This window comes from Rattus norvegicus, chromosome 19 (genome assembly GCF_036323735.1).
Source record: "Rattus norvegicus strain BN/NHsdMcwi chromosome 19, GRCr8, whole genome shotgun sequence".
In the NCBI taxonomy this organism is placed as follows: Eukaryota; Metazoa; Chordata; class Mammalia; order Rodentia; family Muridae; genus Rattus; species Rattus norvegicus.
In genome coordinates, this window is record NC_086037.1 from 66,582,530 (window position 1) to 66,600,726 (window position 18,197).

At 51.9% G+C, this 18,197-nt stretch overlaps 1 protein-coding gene across 3 annotated transcripts in view; it reads right to left on the bottom strand.

Annotated features, from left to right (window-relative positions):
- Positions 1-270: 270 nt before the first annotated feature.
- Zcchc14 (zinc finger CCHC-type containing 14) overlaps positions 271-18,197 on the bottom strand; it is a 44,337-nt gene continuing 26,410 nt past the window's right edge. The window contains exons 3-13 of one of the 3 annotated variants that reach the window (NM_001427306.1): positions 17,710-17,783; positions 12,521-12,592; positions 11,233-11,342; positions 10,372-10,466; positions 10,116-10,170; positions 9,385-9,667; positions 8,051-8,142; positions 7,449-7,576; positions 6,424-6,564; positions 4,896-6,341; positions 271-3,840 (exon numbers count right to left, since the gene is read on the bottom strand). In NM_001427306.1, the coding sequence (NP_001414235.1) occupies positions 3,785-3,840; positions 4,896-6,341; positions 6,424-6,564; positions 7,449-7,576; positions 8,051-8,142; positions 9,385-9,667; positions 10,116-10,170; positions 10,372-10,466; positions 11,233-11,342; positions 12,521-12,592; positions 17,710-17,783 (2,552 nt within the window). In that variant the 3' untranslated portion in view covers positions 271-3,784. The remainder of the gene's footprint in view (positions 3,841-4,895; positions 6,342-6,423; positions 6,565-7,448; positions 7,577-8,050; positions 8,143-9,384; positions 9,668-10,115; positions 10,171-10,371; positions 10,467-11,232; positions 11,343-12,520; positions 12,593-17,709; positions 17,784-18,197) is intronic. The other 2 variants (XM_006255732.3, XM_039098193.1) reach the window with 2 other exon arrangements.

Sequence of the window (18,197 nt, forward strand, 5' to 3'; positions counted from 1 at the left end):
TTGTAATCAACTTCAGCTTAGAGCAGACGACAGGCTCTGCAAAGCTGTTGCAAGTCCCCTCAGCCCGGAAGCTGGGTGGTAGACGCCTGTGGGGTACAGCACTGCCTTGGCAGCGCTCAGTGAGAACATCATCCAGGTCCGTCTCCAGCAGTGCTGTTAGCAGGCCCTGTCCTGGAAGGGCGGGTGGGCAAGTAGGCCACATTCTAGAGCTCTAGGTGACAATGTTTACGAAGGACCTGCCTCACTGACAAAAGATCTAAGAAGGTTGAGTACTTTTGAGTTTTTTTAAATTTTTATTTTCCGTACATTAAATTTACTCATAAAAACAGTCTAAAAATGTACAATTTTTCCTTTTAACAAAGTATAATAAAACATAAAAACCCCAAAAACAATACTTGACATTTACAATTCAAAATCAAATTAGCAGAATATTAAATATTTACAAAACTATATCTTTTAAAAATATTTATAAAGTTACATGCAATTTTGTAGAATTGACAAAAGAATGGCTCAAAAATGGGAGAATTGTCCTTCATTCCTAACAAGAAAATATGCCCAATAGAATCTGAAGGTTTCAGTCCTGGTACCAACACCTGTGTGTGTGAGAACTGACCTGGAGGCGGGGCCACTGCCCCCTGTGGCAGCGCAGTGCCCTGGCCCTGGCCCTGGCCCTGCCAGTACAGTATGTGGTTTGCTGAAGTATTGCCAAGTGTAGACTACAGGTGCCTGCCTTTTCAGAGAAACCCTGGGACGGGTCAGCGGTCAGTCCCATCTCTGGACTGATGGTTTCTTGGGCCACCTGATTGGCTCTACAGGAGTCACCTGTACTTTGGAAAGGACAGCTGTCCCCCTGCTCAAGTTCCCCAAGACTCCTTGGGGATGAGGTTGAACAGATAGACCAAGTCCCTGCAACCTTTTAAGACTTCGGCAAGTGATGCCACCCATTAGCCGGCTGTAAAACTAGCTCGTCAGACCAAATGCCAGAAGCAGAGAAACGGGGACGGAGTGAGGAGGGTGAGACCCAATTCCCATTGGGCTGTCCTCACGGGACTGTCATGGCACACGTGCATGTGGTACAAGCGAGGCTGACCTGCAGAAATGACTGGAAGCCTAATGAGTCCCACACGGGAACTGCTGAGTACTGTGTAACAGGCCAGCTGCTGCCATCTTTAGAGATGAGTGTGCCTGCCGCTGGTTTCCGGATACCCAGCCACATACACTCAACAACTTGTCTTCACTGCGAGCGCTAGATCCCATCCCCCGGTGCCCTTCAGCAGTTAGGAGTTTTCAGCATTAAAACACTTTCCAATTTTCACTACTGACCGTGAAATAAAAACTGGAAAGGAAGGTAAAAAACGGAGTATTTTGCTACAACAACAAAAAGGTCACATAGCTGTTTTGTCCCAACATTGTGCCCTCCTTCCTGTCTGAATATCCCACTTTGTACCCGAGATGTTAACACAGGGCTAGAATCCGACATGAGTCTGGGGCCGTCGCACCTGGGCACCACTGCCACCTGACTGAGCAGTTTTAGAGAAATGACAGGAAAGGGCTGGTCTGTTAGGTGTGTAACGATGAAGTCTGGTGAGGAGGTGCCTGCTGGCCAGGCTGCACGCGCTCCTCGCTCCTCCTCACCAGCCGGCTTCACAGAGATGCCACACCACACAAGCGCTTCCAAAGGCAGCCGGCGGCTTCCAGACACAGACATCTGCTGCCTGGACAGCTGCAATGAATGGTGCTGGAGCTCGCTCACCTCCTCAATGCCACAAGGTAACGTGGAATTGCCACAGCAGATCAACAGCCGTAAGACACTGCATTCCCTATACTGACCACAGAACAGAAAACTTAAATATGATTTTTTCTTTTGTTATGAGACAGTTTTCAACAACAACTGTGTTGAAATAGGATTTATTTAAAATATTTCTTTGTTTAAAAAAAACCAAAAAATTTAAAAGTTTGGCTTTCAGCACATACCCAGGCCACTGTGATGGCCTTCAGAAATATTAAAATCGTAAACATCAGTGAACACTCTAGGTCTTCCTTATTAACACAATGCGACCAATCCCAGTCTGGTGCTCTTTAAGGCAAAGTTGTGTCAGTTCTTGTGTTGACATTTGTAGTGTTTCTGAGTGAGAGATCAACAGAGCATCCCCTAGTGCCTCATCACCATCACCTCAGAACAGAGGATACTGTGTGCCATGGACAGAACAGAGGTCTATCGGTCCTGCATTGCATAGAATCCACACCACTCAAGCCTTCCGTGGGTCTCCACAGACACAAAGCCCATCTGAGAGCATGAAGCCTTATGTCACAACGCCTCCAGTTCTAGGGTATTTAGATTTACACTAATTCTGCATAAGGGTGATTGTCCCATCTGAAGAATGGTTTAAGTACTGTGATTCTTCTTCTCTGTAAATAGGAAGCTGGAAAATCCTTGGCAAGATCTTACCATCGATTTTTAATACCGAAGGCTTTAGCATTATAAATAATGTTATCTGAGCATAAAATTCCCTTTAACCTCGGAGGTCTAAGTCCCTTATGCCTCCGCTGTGTGGGTTGAAACGTTCACGCCCTGTTGAGGAGTGAGGACCCACCCCCACCCCTGGTCTGGTAGGTAACTGGTGAGCGGTTTCGAGGAGTCTTGCGTCTCTCTACTGAAGTTTTCCAGGCAATTTTAACGGAATTAACAATCAACACACAGCCTATACAAAAGAAGCCGACAGTTTCCAGTCTTTGTTCATGAAATCACAGAACTGTATTACTGCTGGATGTCTGTGTCAAGTGTGAATTCATCAGCAGTGAGCTCTGGGGCTGGGGTCCTGGGAAAGCCATCTGAGACACACATAGCTTGCTAGCTTCCTGAAGAATGAGGCGCGGCAGTCACACCCAACTCACAAAGCAGAGTCATTCCCATGTCCTTGAGAGTTGGTTCTTGTTTGGAGAGAGCAGGCTCAAAGCCTCCAATGGGAGGGCTGGTCTCAGGCCTCGGTGACTGGATTCCCTGGGACTTGGACCCTTCGGAATGAAGCTGTCGAGAGTGAGCTACGTCTTATTTACTAATATAGTGTAAATCTGTTTACAGAAAAAAAATATTAAAAACCTGGAACTGCTCCAAGTGTCTACAGAACACCCTGCGATCGGTTTCTGGGTGTACCTGGCGGAGCAGCCTGCTGGTGCCAACCCCAATGCCCACCGATGGAGCTCCTACATGGCCCGTCCCAGCAGAGGCTGCCTCCCAGACTGCAGAGGCCCTCGTCAGGTAGTGCAATCCTCAAGAAGCCAGACACGAGGCTCCCACTCTAGGAAACAGCAAAGTCCAGCTGGCTCTTCCTAGCCCAAAAAGGGGTCCTGGATCCGACTGGGGAACTTGAGAGAACTCTGACCTGCAGTCTTGACTCAGGTCGTGCATAGCTGCCCTGGAATTACGTGTGAGCCTAGAAGGACCATCGATCTTCAGGAGACAGGTCTTCATGCTGCAGCAATGGTATGACGGCCATGTTACTGCCAAAGCGATGTCCACTAGGCAATCCTTGGATCAAGCTCCAAAACTAGGAATTTGGCAATGAAATCGAGTTTGACGTACTTGTACGCTAGATTCTCTATCCAGTATAGTGAAGTAAAGCACCTTTGGGTTAAAAATATTAAGCGCCACAGCAACTCGACTTCCGCTCTCTATGTGGTTTTCCTTAGGTCTCCATGGTTCCACAGCAACTTGACTTCAGTTCTCTATGTGATTTTTCATGGCTTAATAAAATGTTCTGTTGCCAAAAAAAAAAAAAAAGGATCAGTCCGTGGAGTCCAGACTTTCTGCTGGAGGGGCGTATTTCAACCTAAAAGTTCCTGGAGAGAAAGAGAGAGAGAGAAGGAGAGAGAGAGAAAGAGAGAGAGAGGAGAGGGTGAAGCCTGAGTCAGTTATAGAAGTGCACACACCACCCACCTGCTCTGAGATGCCACTCAGGACTGACCGCACCCATGCACAGCCGCAGTCATGCGCAAAAGAGCACCACCGCCCATGTCTCAGTGCCTTGGGTCTTTCTCTGGGCATGGGACTTACACTCAAACCGGCTGCACACATGGGCAGGGAAGGCCTGGACTGAGCAGACGCAGGACAGCTCTGGGAAGGGAGGTGGCACCCTGCACACTACTGCCTTTCTCGAGCCACAGGTATTGACTAGGCTTCAAAAAGTTCTGCAGGTGGTGAGGATCAATGGAAACTGCACACCAGAGATGGAGGTGCTGGGGACCCAGAGCTGGATAAAGTGGGACCAATTTTCCTAACAATACTGAAATTTTCCCAAAACAAATAGGAGTGAACCTTGGTGAGCCTGGCATGTGTTAATCATCCCAGCATTCTGGAGGCTGAGAGCAGACAGGACACCAAAAGACTAAACCTGGCATATTGCAGTAGACACTTCGATGTGAAGAACACAGATAACAGGAAATAAACAACGGGGAGGAGGGAGGCAGCTGCCACACAGCTGCACCGAGCAGACAGACCAGCAGAGGGGGCTACGGGGGCAAGGGACTCCTTAAGTGACTGCTCAGTCCTTCATTTTTACAACTCTCCCAGGAGGTGGCAGCAACCCCTGGCTGCACATCCAGCTCATTCTGTTAAGGTAAAAAGGCTCTGAGGTTCTTGTTGCTTTGGGGCAGGGATGTGTGTAGGTGTGTTCATGTGTACAAGTGACAACAGAGGCCAGAAGAGGGGAGTGGACTCCCTAGATCTGAAATCACAGGCAGTTGTGAAGGGCCCAGGAACTAGCCTGGGTTTCATTAAATACACTGCCTCTAAAAACAAGTTTACTGTTTTCAACAAGCCAAGCAGCCATGGGCACTTGTCCCAGGAGCCACAAGCAACAGAGCAAGGAGGCCGAGGCTCCTCCTGGTGTGTTTACCTTGCCGGTTGAAGTCCATGGACGGTTGCTTGCAGTCCTGTGCACGGTGGCCAGTGGCCCCACAGTTGTAACAGGACAAATTCCCACTCTTTTTGTGACTGGAGCCATTGCTGCTGCCCACTAGGCCTTGGGCTTGGTGCACCCCCGCTGTCCCCGTCATGAAGTGCTGCATGGGTGGCACTGCGAACGTGGACTGCCCACCTAGGACAGGGTCTGGAGTCACACTGCCATTGTAGGCTGTGTGTACCACAGGGAAGGCAGAGCCACCACCGTACTGCTGGGTACTGACATAGCCATTGCCACACATGGGACTGAAGGGCAGGAAAGGGAAGGTGAACATGGACGGCCCCGAGAATGGGTGCTGGAAGTAGTTGGCGTAGCTGACCGTCAGGCCGTTGGAGCCACAGCTGCCGCTGCACCCACAGGACGTGCAGACAATGCAGCCAGGTGGGGGGGGTGCGGGGGGCTGCTGATGGTGGTGGTGGTGGTGGTGGCTCTGACTGGAGGCAGGAATGTTTCCTGGGGAGCTGCTGCCAGCACCGCCACTGTAGAAGCTGCTCTCTGGGACAGAAGAGAGGGCAGGGCTGGAGCTGGGGGCTGGGCAGCTGGGTAGAGTGGCCATGCTGGCAAAAGAGGTGGAGGGGTGGCTGCTGGGGGAGGCAGTGTTGCTATTGGCGCAGAAGCTGCCCTGCAGTGGGCCCACGGGCACACTGCTCACTGCAGAGAAGGCAACTTTGGTGTTGGCTGTGTACAGAGCATTCCGGGGGTTCAGTATTGCAGGGGGCACGCTGATCTGCCCGTTGTTGGGACAAGAAGTCTGCCCAGAGATGGCGGTGTCAGCAGGAACAGAAGACGACAGCAGCAGCTTGATGGGCGGCCGGGCCACATGCAGGACGGTGCTCGGTGTCCCTGTGGCGGCTGAGCTGGTCTCCACAGTCAAGGCCGGCTGCTGTGCTGTCTTCAGCACCCTGTCCAGTGTGGCTGCATGCACAACTTTGGCCCGGGGACCAAAGGAGACATTGGGTGACACAGAGGTGTTCTCTACCAGGCCCGAGAGGCCCTGCACTGGCGGGTGAGGTGCTGCTGAGGGCAGTGTGTCCAGCACAGCCCCGCCGAAACTCTTGTCCACTTTCGTGCCACTTCTAGGAGCAGGTCCCTTTCCCCTCTCCTCCAGAGACAGAAGGGAGTGGACAGAAGACGAGAGGAGCTTCACGTCCGTGCTGCCTCTGTCTGACTTGTGCACCGAGTTCAGCATGCGGACAGGCGCCAGGTGTGGAGCTGCAGGCATGAGCTGTGCGGGCAGAGGGTGGTGGCCCGCAGGGCTGGAGCCGGTCTCGTTCTGCACAGGCAGAACCTGGGCTGTGGGTCTTGCTGAGCTGGATGGGAAGTGAGCCAGAAGCATCACGGGCTTCTCCTTCTCAGTACCCTCAACATGGATGTCCACACCTGAGGACGGGGAAGACCATTAGCAGGGTAACTGCAGGCTTGGTAGGTGGGGAGGACACAGATCACAACACAGGAGTCTTACGTCTATCGCTCTCCTCGGCGCTGTCCGAGCTCTCCTCTCGAGCCTGCACACCCATGGGGCTAGAGGAGGAACTGGAATACTCGGAGGAGCTGCCTTCTCGGGGCAGCTGGTGAGCCGGTGGCTCCACCTCCACCCGCAGCTCTGTGGAGAAGGCAGGTAGAGGTCAACAGCTGCGTAGCCCGTGCCCACAGGCAGAAGAATCCCGCCTGCCATGACACCAGGAAGCAGGGCTCCAGCCAAAGTCAGACCAAGCTCCAAGAATCTTGAAAACTGCACCAAGCACTCAAGGCCGTATGTTAGGTGACACATCAAAGGGGGGTAGTGCTTCTTTTTAAATATATTTTCATTTCACTCACATTTGTTTTTCCTACATTTACACCTGTTCAAGGACACTGGATCCTCTGGAGCTGGAGTCACAGGCAGTTGTAAGCTGCCATGTGGGTGCTGGGAATTGAACCTGGGTCCTCTGGAAGAGCAGCCAGTGCTCTAACCATTGAACCATCTCTCCAGCACCAAAGGGGAACTTGTGACTCAGGCTAATACACTCAGTGTGGAGGGCCAGTGTGGGGGCACCCTGTTCCATGCTGTAGAGGAGAGAGCACGGCCCCCCTAGGGTCCAAGGCACTGTCCAGTGCAAACTGACTCCTTCCCAGTTTGCACTGCACTGCTCATCTCACGGCGCTTCCTGCATGGCACTTACGGCTCACGCAAGGTGGGCGCCTGCCCAGTGGAGGGGAGCCATTCCTCTCTCTGGACTGAATCTCGCTCCCCCTACAGGATAAGCGTTCAGATCTAACACTGCTACCCAAATAGCCTTCAGCCAAGCACCGTGTCTGGTGTCCAGGGCCACCTACGCAGTTACTCGCCTGTACTAGACACTACTGAGTCAGAATAAAGAAAGTTACCTTTTGAAACCTGTAAATATAAAACAAGAGTGACCGGAAGCCTAAATTCTTCCAAGGTCAAAACGCACGACATCACGCCTGTACACATGCCACACACCTCAATTACAAGGTCTCACACACCTGAAGCGTGGCTGCTCCGCCCAGGCTGCACAGGCCCCACATGGCTGGTGGGGGTGACTCGAGCCACTCCACTGCTGGTGACCAAGGATGGGGCTGAGGAGTTGAGGCACCGTCTCTCTGACTTCTCCCTGTAAACGACAAGCACAGTGGTGTCCAGACAGGTGCACCCTTGTGATGCTGACTCTCACCCGAGAACTGGGGAAGGAGTAAGGTAACCTGGACACCGATGTTTTAAAACCTGCAGGTGCTAACACCGCTTGGCACACGAGAAACTAAAATGAACACAGTTCGTTCTGTGTTGATTTGATGATTTGAGACACAGTCTCACTATGTAGCCTAGGCTACCTCAAATCCAATCCCCAAGCTCCAGCCTAAGTACTAGGATTGCACTGTGGCCACGCCCAGCAAAGCACACATCAAAGGATTTCTTTCTTTCTTCCTTTTTTTGTTTTTCAAGACAGGGTTTCTCTGTATAGTCCAGGCTATCCTAAAACTCACTCTGTAGACCAGGCTGACCTCAAACAAGAGATCCGCTTCCTCCTGAGTGCTGGGATAAAGGTGTTCACCCCACCCCAACATACGTCAAATGACATCATGCTTACTTCTCCAGCTCCAACTGAGTCTTGAGCTTTTTCTTTGCTCCCATGGTGAGGGACTCAAATTTATTCAGATCTTCTTCAGTAAGGCTCAGAAACTTGCATAAGAGAAACAAAAAGGCAGTTACGGAGATGACCACAAGAACTCTGGAAATGGCGGGAAGCTGAGAGAGTAACAGACTAAAGGGATAGCAAACAGAAGCCTGAGGCCCTGACAGCACTTCCCAAGGCTCTCAGAGTATAGCTAACAGGCACCCTGCAGCCCAGTCACTAGGCAGGGACACACAGCTTTAACCTCTAAACATTTACAACTCAAGGCTGCCCCTGCCCTCTGCAGATGGTCTTGCTGGCATCTAGTCTCTGGGTGGCTGATACACTCGGTGTGGAGGACAGCCAGAGTGGGGCACCCTGCTCCATGCTGCACACTGGAACAGAGTACAGTTACTTGGCCTAAGCTGGAAGATTTTTTTCCCCCAGCAAATCCCAGGATCGTGGTGAGGATCCAAGAAATCTAGAAACAGGGCACTCTCCAGATGAAATGATCTCACAGGCCTGACGCCCTAGGACAAGGCCATACACCTGGCTTACCACATCAGAGCCTGCGTGGGGTCCAGTCCCCTCACAGTAACTCTGAGTAGAAAATCCAAACTGATTCGGACAAATGGTAGGAAAGTCTTCTGTCCTTAAGATTTATGGACCCTCAGCAGCAGCATCACAGGCACAGATGCTGCGCTTTCCACTGTCCACAAAGCTCCATCTCCAGGGTTAACAAGTGGAGTTTGAGACGGGTGGAACTGTTAAGAGTCATCCTGTCCAGCAGGGGGAGTGAGACCTCAAATACCTTGTGCAGGAATCATTTGACTTAGAAAACGTGAAAACGCCAACACACATGCATCCTGACAAAACTGTCCACCACAGCATGGCTCCTGAGCAGCTGCTCTGCCACACCCTCAGGGCCGACCACTAAATGTGGCCTTGGCTGCCTGACCCCACTGTTGTGTCCCTGTAGGCAGGCCACACTGACACGAGCTGTATTGGAGCTGCTTTAAAGAGGTGGGAACGGTATCTGAATGAGCCCTGGCCTACAGCACCTTGAGGGAGGGAGCCATTTCAACTCGGAGTTCCTGGTTTGTCAAGACCTGAAACACCTAGAAAAGCTGCTTGTTTGTTCTGCTTTGCTTTGTTCTGGCTGCAGTCTGGGAGTGAAATGCTGGTCCTCTCTGCCGTCACCTCCATGTCCTTCCATGCTATGGAGTCTAAAGCCTACTTGACCCACTGGGAATAAGGACGGGGCACAGGCTACTAGAGTCACACCACACACATCGGAGTAGCCATCTTACCTTCTCCATGGTGAGCTGTTTAAAGACGGGGTAATACTTGTGCAAACGCAGTTTCCTAAGCCAGTCTAAAATCCCATTCTGCTCCTGGGGCTGGGGGGCCTGCAGACCAGAGGGCATCAGGATGGTGGGCGAGTTGTCCACTTGGGTCCGGTACGCCAGCGCTGGGCCTGCACCTCCTGTGTGGGAGCAGTGGGGCAGGGAAGCGGAAGAACTGGCCGAGTGTTGCAGGTGGTGCTGGGTGCTGCTCTGCGAGGATGGGATGCCAGCCACGCCACACACAGGCCTGCAGGACAGGGAACAGTGGAGTGCAGGCGCTGCTTTACAAAGCTGCCGGGTGGCAACCAGGAGGTTAGAGGACTCCCACACTGGCACCTGGTGTTCAGCTCACAGTACACCCCGGGTCCTGTCCCACCACCACCACCACGACGTCCGTCCCTCCTCACAGCACAGAGCCCACAGGGACACTCCTGTGCCTGTCTGCTGTGTGTGTTTGTGTGCACCAGAGACCCAACTGAGCTACCTGGTTCTGCCACCTCCAAGGAACAAAATGAAATCAGTAGACTGTGAGTTAAAACAAGCTACTTGGTAGGCAATGAGAAAACTGTAAAACCGGGAAGCCAAACACTGGATCCCTGCTACCCAATTCCTCTCCTGGCGTTAATCGAGATGTAGGTCAAGCAGCTCCAGGAGCAGCTGCTCACACACAATGCCGGCTAAAGAGGGCCACTAACCTTCCAGACACGCCCATCATGGCGCCCACTTTAGGAGGGGAGGGGTTGCCAGGACCTACAAAGTAGAAGGAAAGAATCACAGAAACTTACAGACAATAATAATGTAACTTTATTTACTTTTTTTTTTTTTTTTTGGTTCTTTTTTTCGGAGCTGGGGACCGAACCCAGGGCCTTGCGCTTCCTAGGTAAGCGCTCTACCACTGAGCTAAATCCCCAGCCCCGTATTTACTTATTTTTAACCATTCCACAAACTTACTTGGACTTTGGAGCTGTTGGGAGGGAGATGAAGCACTGAAGAACTTCCTGACGTGGTCGTGCTTCAGTGTGTGGGCCGGGATTGAAGCCAAGAACCTGGAGAGCAGCACAGCAGCGTCAGCAATGAAATGACACCCGAAACACCAAACAATCAACACTGAGAGACTGAAAACTTCATGCAAGAGAATGAGATATTACAGAAAGACAAGTCCCACAGCCTGGCACTTCTTGCTTTCATTCAATTTGAAAAGTTCTTCTCGTGTCCCTTTGCTGCCTTCTGTAGTGAGTGACAAGCACTGGAACCTTAGAGTCCCTGAGTCTGCTGGAACCAAGTCACAACATGAAGACATTGGTGACAGAGCCCAGACAGGACCATGGCTACTTAAATACAAGAGAACCAGCCCAGGCCACAGCTGTGACGTGGGTGGCAGAATGTTTATCCAATATACACAGCCCCAGGTTCCACCCTAATACAGCATAAACGAAGTGAGCACACCTGTGACCCCAGCCTTGGGAGACAGAAGCAAGGTTACAAATGCAAGGCCTTCCTCAGTCTCAAAAAACTCCAACGAAACAGAACCAGAGAATCTCAGCACGGCATGTGCCACTGTGTGGGGCATGGTGAAGACCCAGGGAGCCTCTCTTCACTCTGACACAGAACAGCGTTTAACCCTTCAACACAGCTGACTGCATACATCTCACAGAAAGGCTCCACAACATGCACGGCATTTGATTCCGTCACCCCATCCTCAGCTTACTCTAAGGTTGTCCACATCCTTCAAACCCTCATGACAGATAGTCTGGGGTAGGGGACGGGCCCACACCAAAGAGCCGCAGCCGCCTGGCCAAGAGCCTTCTGTACCTTAGGCCTGCTTCCAAATCAACGTGGTTGCGCTCCACATAGAAGGAATCTGGGCCAGCCAAGCAAGGAATGAGTTTGTCCAAGTTCTCTTCAGGGCAGAGTTGGGATAACTGAAAGGAAGGACAAGGGAGGTTAGTTTCTGCAGCACACCAGCAGCAGCCTGCCTTGTTTCAAGAGGCATGGCAATGGGCCTCAGGAACATCTGTAGCAGGACAGTTTGGACCTTTTCAGCTGGTTCTACATGCACCTTAGCATGCACGACACCCATCCCACCACAGGCAAGCGAAGCCCCACAGTCTACTCAACTTCCCCTGAGTCTAACATAATGTGAGTCACAGAGCCAGGTCCTGACCACAGTGTAAATAAGGACCAGGCCCCCAAGGAAAGCACAGGCTCTTCGATGCTGTGGTAGGCATAGACGGAGTAAGACGGATGTGTCCCCTGGGCCATAACGACCACCATACAGAGGCAGAGAGGGTGGCACAAGTACCTGGGGACAGATCTAAATTCCCAGGGCTTTGTCTCCAAGGCAAAGGTCCTTAACCTTTAGGGGAGACTATTCATGGCTCAGTGTATAAAAAAGGCCCCCGATTTCTTAGGCAGGCAATGCTCTGGAAGAGAAGAGTAAACATCTTCTGGCCCAGGAGCAAGGACACGGAACTCCCATGTATGCAGGACCCTTTATCACCAGGAAGGGGCTGGGGTTCTGACAAAGCCTCGTCTCCAAAACCCAGGCCTGACAGCCCTGTGTCTAGGACCACGAGCAGGACAGGATAGTGGAGAACCCTGCTCTGTCCCTTACCAAAAGTCTAGCACCAGGTAATGGGCACTGGTGACCATCAGAGAGGGGGCACAAATAGGAAGAAAGCCCTGTGCTTCCGGTACTGACACTGTTGAGAGCTGCGTGGTAAGCAAGGCTCTGCAAAGACCTCCAGTCGTTAGAGAATCAGGAAACAGCAGCCCTTCAGAGAAGAGGTCTCAGCACCAGCCATGCCTGCCTAGACTGACCCAAGGACCTCACCACTGGCCCAGGGGGAGAGGAGTTCCCACTGTAGACATGACCACCGTTTCCTCAGATTCTATCGCCTTCCAAAGATAATGCCTAAGATCCAATAAACACCTCAAAGACACGAGAAAATACAGGTCAGGGAGACAATTGCCAGTGTTGTGAGGAGACATCTACAGGTGGCTCATGCTTGTGACCCCAGAGCCTCTCTGCTGACAGTCATGGCTAGCAGGAGGGACAACACTGCACTTTTCACTGCTTGAGAGATCTTGATCACCTTACCTTTGAAATAAATTCTGTCACTTCTGAAGAAGACTTAGTTACTGAAGTTACTGAAGAATCAGACCATAAGACCTTAAAGACAAATAAACAAGCCTTAAAAAACAGATGCCACAGATTCAGAGTCTAAGTGTCCAGGGTTCACAGCTAGTACCTACTGCCTGGGGAAGGGTACAGTCACACTCCTGATGTGCTATGAAGACAACGCTCATATAACTCAAGTGGCCCCGGGGGTCACTCCTAGGATGTCACCAGCCATCTGGGTGGATGCCCATGTGCACTGAGTATGTGTTTTCCTCTTCATAGAGCATGTGATGCTGGACACAGCATCAAGTCACAGAAATCAGCCTCTTCATCTGAGCAGGTGTCTGTACCACACAGGTACTGTGTCTACATAAAAACCTGAGCCCAAGGCTGGCTTGGGCCCTCAGAGTCTGGGAGGTGAACAGGACTTAACGGCAGAAGCTGCACATGCCTGTGGACTTGGCACTTGCTCTAAGCCATGGCACTGTGGGCAGCATGGTCTTCTGACGTCATCCAGTTGCTGGCCCTGGCTGAGCTCTCCAGTCAATCCTGACTACAGCATGCCTATGTTCACAACAGTGCTATGCAGCCTGAATGAAGCTACTGCTGCAGGTGTGTGTGGGGTGGCGCTGGGGGTGGTCTGTGTAAAAAACCTGTATCCACTTAGAAAGGCAAGCACAGAAGGTTTGAGGAGCAGGCTGATTGGGAGATACAAAACACAAATTTTGCCTAAAAGCCACAAGTCACTGCCCAAAAGAGACATATCACATTCAACCTGGTACAGAAGCAAGAGCTCAAGATGCCAAGCCTCCAATCCCATCTCCTATGTATTCCTGAGACCTTCACCCCTGACCTAAGAGGGCCACAGTAAATGGAGAGAGACCCAGTGACTTCACAGGTGGAGGACTCCAGTCTGAGACAGTTGCTACCAGAAGCATGGCTTCTATCCTGACTCGTGTGCACTTGGTAGGAAGACCCCTCAGTGTGTCTTGTCCTCTAACAATCTACAAAGCTGGGGTCCCTGAGTGTGGCCCATATCCACCCTGAACATTCCAGATTTGAGGTGAAAACTTGAGCCACCCAAAGTCTTTTTTTTTTTTTTTTTTTTTTTTTTCGGAGCTGGGGACCGAACCCAGGGCCTTGCACTCAATAGGCAAGCGCTCTGCCACTGAGCTACATCCCCAACCCCGAGTCACCCAAAGTCTTAAGTTGAGACGATTGGCGACCTGTTTCTAGCAGGAGTCTTTTCTTCCACATCCATCCCACAGGATGCATCAAACCCGAGGAAAGCACAAAGCCTACAGGCAAACAAGGTCAGCAGGACAGCCATGCTGAAAGCGCACGACAACCTGCTGTGATACTGCTGTGCTGTGTGTGTTCTGGGCTCCTCACTGCAGCCAAGACACAGGCTGGAGTCCCAGGCAGGCCCAGAGACCCACTGGGGTTAATTTCCAAACTGCCCGACTTCAGTTGGCCAAGGACCAACACTGCTCTGGCCCCACACTCACGCTCCACCCACTCAACACAGGGGTTGAGGAAGACAGCCACACAGAGGCAGGAGACGTAAGAGGACCTATATGCAGTTCGCACCCAATCAGAGCTGGCATCTGCCATCCACCTCCTGGAACCCATCCCTCCCAATCCATCAGCAGGCGCTCCAGGAGGGTCGAGGCACACAGCACCGACTACTTCCTCCAAGAGCTGCAGAGTGGTGCTGAGACGGACTTGACTCTTTCGTCACTCAAGAAAGACAAAGCAAGCGACCACACGGGCGCAGGCCAGCCCCACATGCAGCTCCACCTGTCTGGAGCCACCAAAATGCCACGTGCTTCCTTCCATACCAGCAAGGTGCTGTGTGTGTGCTAGGCAGAAGGCCCCGGCCAGCCCACAAGGTACCTGGGAACAGGCACAGCCTAAGACCCCCTACTCTACCAACCTCCCAGACATCTTAATGAAAACGCAGCATGGAGGATGAAGGCTGCAGCCCACACTCTCAGGGGCTGATGCCAAGAGCACAAGGAAGCTGAGGCAATGGGGGCAGGTAATGGTCTGTCACAGAAGAGAGCACAGGCCCCAGTAAACCTCCAGACAGACAAACCAGAAAGCAGAAAAGCTGCGTAGAGACATGACAGCATACTCCTGTAATGCCAGCACGTGGGAGGCAGTGGTAAGAGGACTTCTGTGAGTTTAAGGCCAGCTGGTCTATGCAGAGACTTCCAGGACAGTTGACACAATAGAGACGCTGTCTCAGGAAGCATCAAATGGTACAGCCTGGCTAGCCCGTAAGACCCTGCCGGACACTGTTAAAAATGGATGACTTGCCAGGCACTGGCGGCACACACCAGTACTCACGAGGCAAAGGCAAGTAAGTGATCTCTGAGTTCAAGGCCAGCCTGGTCTAGGATGCAAGTTCCAAGGCTACACAGAGGAATCCTGTCTGGAGGGAGGATAGCACACAATGACAACAACTACAACCCTGGGAGGGCAGACCTGGATGATCCAGGAAGGCAGCCAGCTCAGCACTGGCTGCTGTTGTCAGTCACCCTACGGTCAGGTACAGGCTGCACCACCCTGCCTGGATACTTAGAAATGGCCTCAAGCTGGGACAGTGGTGACAAACACCTTTAACTGTCCTGAGTAAGAGGGGTGCCAAAACATCTGACCACACACTTGTGCGTCGACAGCTGAGCACATCACCTCTAGGCCCTCAGCAGACTCTCATCCTTTCCACAGAAGCTTCTGGTAAGCTCCTTCCCCATGTAGTGGTTTGCATTTTCTAGAGTTGTATGTAGAGTCTGAGCCACTGTGCCTCTCTGCACCCCTCCCTCCCTTGGGTAATGCCGTCAGGTTCCCAGGACAGATGCACATCATTCACCCTGCATCACACCTGAGCATCACAAATCTGCCGTGGAGCATATTAGCAAACAAGGCTCTGTAGCAGGCGTGGACTCAGAAGGTCTCACGGAGGAGTTTCTTTGCCTTTTGAAAGCTGTCAGTTGCTCACTATGCCTAAGTCACTCCCGACTCCCAGGAGCAAATGCACACAGAACTCCAGTTCTACAAAATCAAGTGTGGCCAGCCTTCTTCATAGCAGCTCTTTCCACGGCGAGAGCTCTTTAACACTGTGCACCAGCACTCAGGCTGCCGGCACACCTTTCCTTTCCACACATGCTCGCCGCCAGCCATGCCGCCTTCTTGGTATTGTCTATTCAAATCTTTTGCCCATTTTTTTCTTTTACATACCCCCCACCCTCCCGTTTTATCTGAGACAGTGTCTCACTATAGCCTTGGCTGGCCTGCAACTATGTAGGCCAGGCTAGCCTTGAATTCATATAGATCCACTGCAGCCTCCCCCTGCCCCCGACAAGGCTGGGACTAAAGGCGTGTGTTACTAAGTCTGGTCCTATTGTTGACCAAATGTTCTCATTACTGAGCTCTGAGAGCTCTTTGTAGACTTTGGATGTCAACTCTTCACTCTTTTCAGAGCCCTGGACAGCAGCAATGGTCCTGCCTACAAGCTGCAGCTTGGAGAAAGCACATTTGAGCACTGGACTCAGAAGCCTTTCACTGCTGGCTTCTCAAAGCTTTCTCAGCTCTCTTCTGGAAACCTTTCAGTATCTGACTCCCAGAGAAGTCTCTGGTCCTTTCCAAGTTAACACTTGTGAGCGAGATCTAGGGCAGATGTCTGTTCCCAGACAGCCTATCTTCCTTGATCCTCTGTCCTCTATGGAGCCGACCAGTTCAGTCCTCTGGAGCAGAAAGCATCTCTGTGGTCTTGTCCACTGGTCAGTCACCAACGGACACCAAGCATGTCTGCTCTGCAAGCTGCACTTCACCTCTGGGACCTCAGCTCACAGCAGCAGCTACTCCTGTCCTCTGTGCTGAGAGCTCCTCCTTCCAGAAGAGGTCAGGTGGCCACACTACACGGAGAGCTGTGGGCAGTCCTGGGCACCACGTTACCAAAGCCCAGACCCACTGCCACAGTAGCTGCCCTGAGGACCAGGGTAATCCAGGCCTGTGTCCGACTAGCAGAAGCAAGACCGCCTCCCAAGATGGCTCCACGGGCATTCTTATCTCTGCAAATAGTCCCTGCTGGGCTGAGAACATCTCTCTCAGATGTACCAGAGCAAAACAGGACAGATGGAAGCAATGACACAGATCACCTCTTCAAATACCACAAGACACCCAAGTTTCCAAATAGACTATGACCACAGCATGTCCCGGGTCCCTTAGAACCTGCTGCCCATACCACCTTCAACACTAGGGCTTGGCGGATTCATGGTGCTGCAGTGTTAGCACAGTCAACAGCCTCCAAAACCTGCACCAAGGGCTCTCCCTGGGTTCAGAATAGACCCATCTACAACACAACAGGTTCTACCACACCGCACCTCCTGAAAGATAGGTCTGGCTCACACACGGTCTGAACACTGAACAGGAGTCTCCTGTGTGCTCACCATTACTGCTGGGGCAGAGTCTCATGATCTGCCCACGTCTGAAGACAGGGTCTGAGAAATGTCTACCCTGCCATGCCAGGTAAGTAACAGAATCATGAATACAAGCAAGTGATACATTCCCAGCTTCCCATGCAGCTAAGTAAGACCAAAACACCGAATTCTTGTCAACAAAATGTAAGCAGAACTCTTGCGGTTGCTCCCGAGCACACGCTCCCCAGTAAGGACGGAAGTGCGAGCACTAGAGCCCCGGCTACCATCTCGGACCACAAGGCCATAACTGTACAGCCTGCAGCCACGCAGGGCTCTGACAGAGGCCTGGGCCTGCCTTCTTGAACTCCGTTGACAGGAAATAGAAGGAACTTTTGGACTGTCTCAGCCACGTCCATGGTGCACCACTTTGGAGCACATCCTCAGTGTCAGACCAAGGGCCATGGTCACACAACCCTCTCTCTCCTCCCCGGGAAGAAGGCCAGTTCAGCCACTGTCCCATACATGTGGCCAGGACTAAATTCATGGGCCCTAGAGCTCAGCCTCTCTATGAAAAGGTGGGTATCCTCTAACACCCTAGCCCATCCTAGAGACACCTGCCCCAGCCAGGCTCGAAGCCCACCTCAGCACCACTGCTATCCAGGAAGCATAGCTTTTACTGTGCTATGTGAAGTGACATGTGTGCCTCTAGATACCTCCAACGAGACGGGGAAAACAGCATCTTACCTCAAAGGAGCACTCAACGCCTCTGTCGCTTTTCGTGTGTGACAATCCCTTCAGGTCTATCTTTTCAACACTCACTGTAAAAACAAATACAGAAGTATAAGAAGGAAGGAAGCCTTTGAGATATACATGGGTGCTGGGCATGTAACACGTGGCTATCCCATACAAGACTGCCAGAACCAGGCCTGAGGAGTGCCTCCATCAGCCTTACAAGACCAAGGGATACCAATGAGATCCCAGGAAAGGAAGTGTAGGGGCTTGAGTGGGACCACTCGTTTGTGAGTCCTTTAAGATGGTCATGAACTGGGTCCACCTGGGAAGAGCATGACTGTGTCCTCCATGGTGAATGGGCTGTATGAAAAGCCCAGTGCTCTCTTTTAGAGGGTCTCTCTACAAGCCCGCCCACTGTTACCCAGCTTCGCTGCAAAGGCACACACATGAAAGCTCTGTACAGCAAGGTCTGGGAGGAATCACACTGCTTCCCACACAGC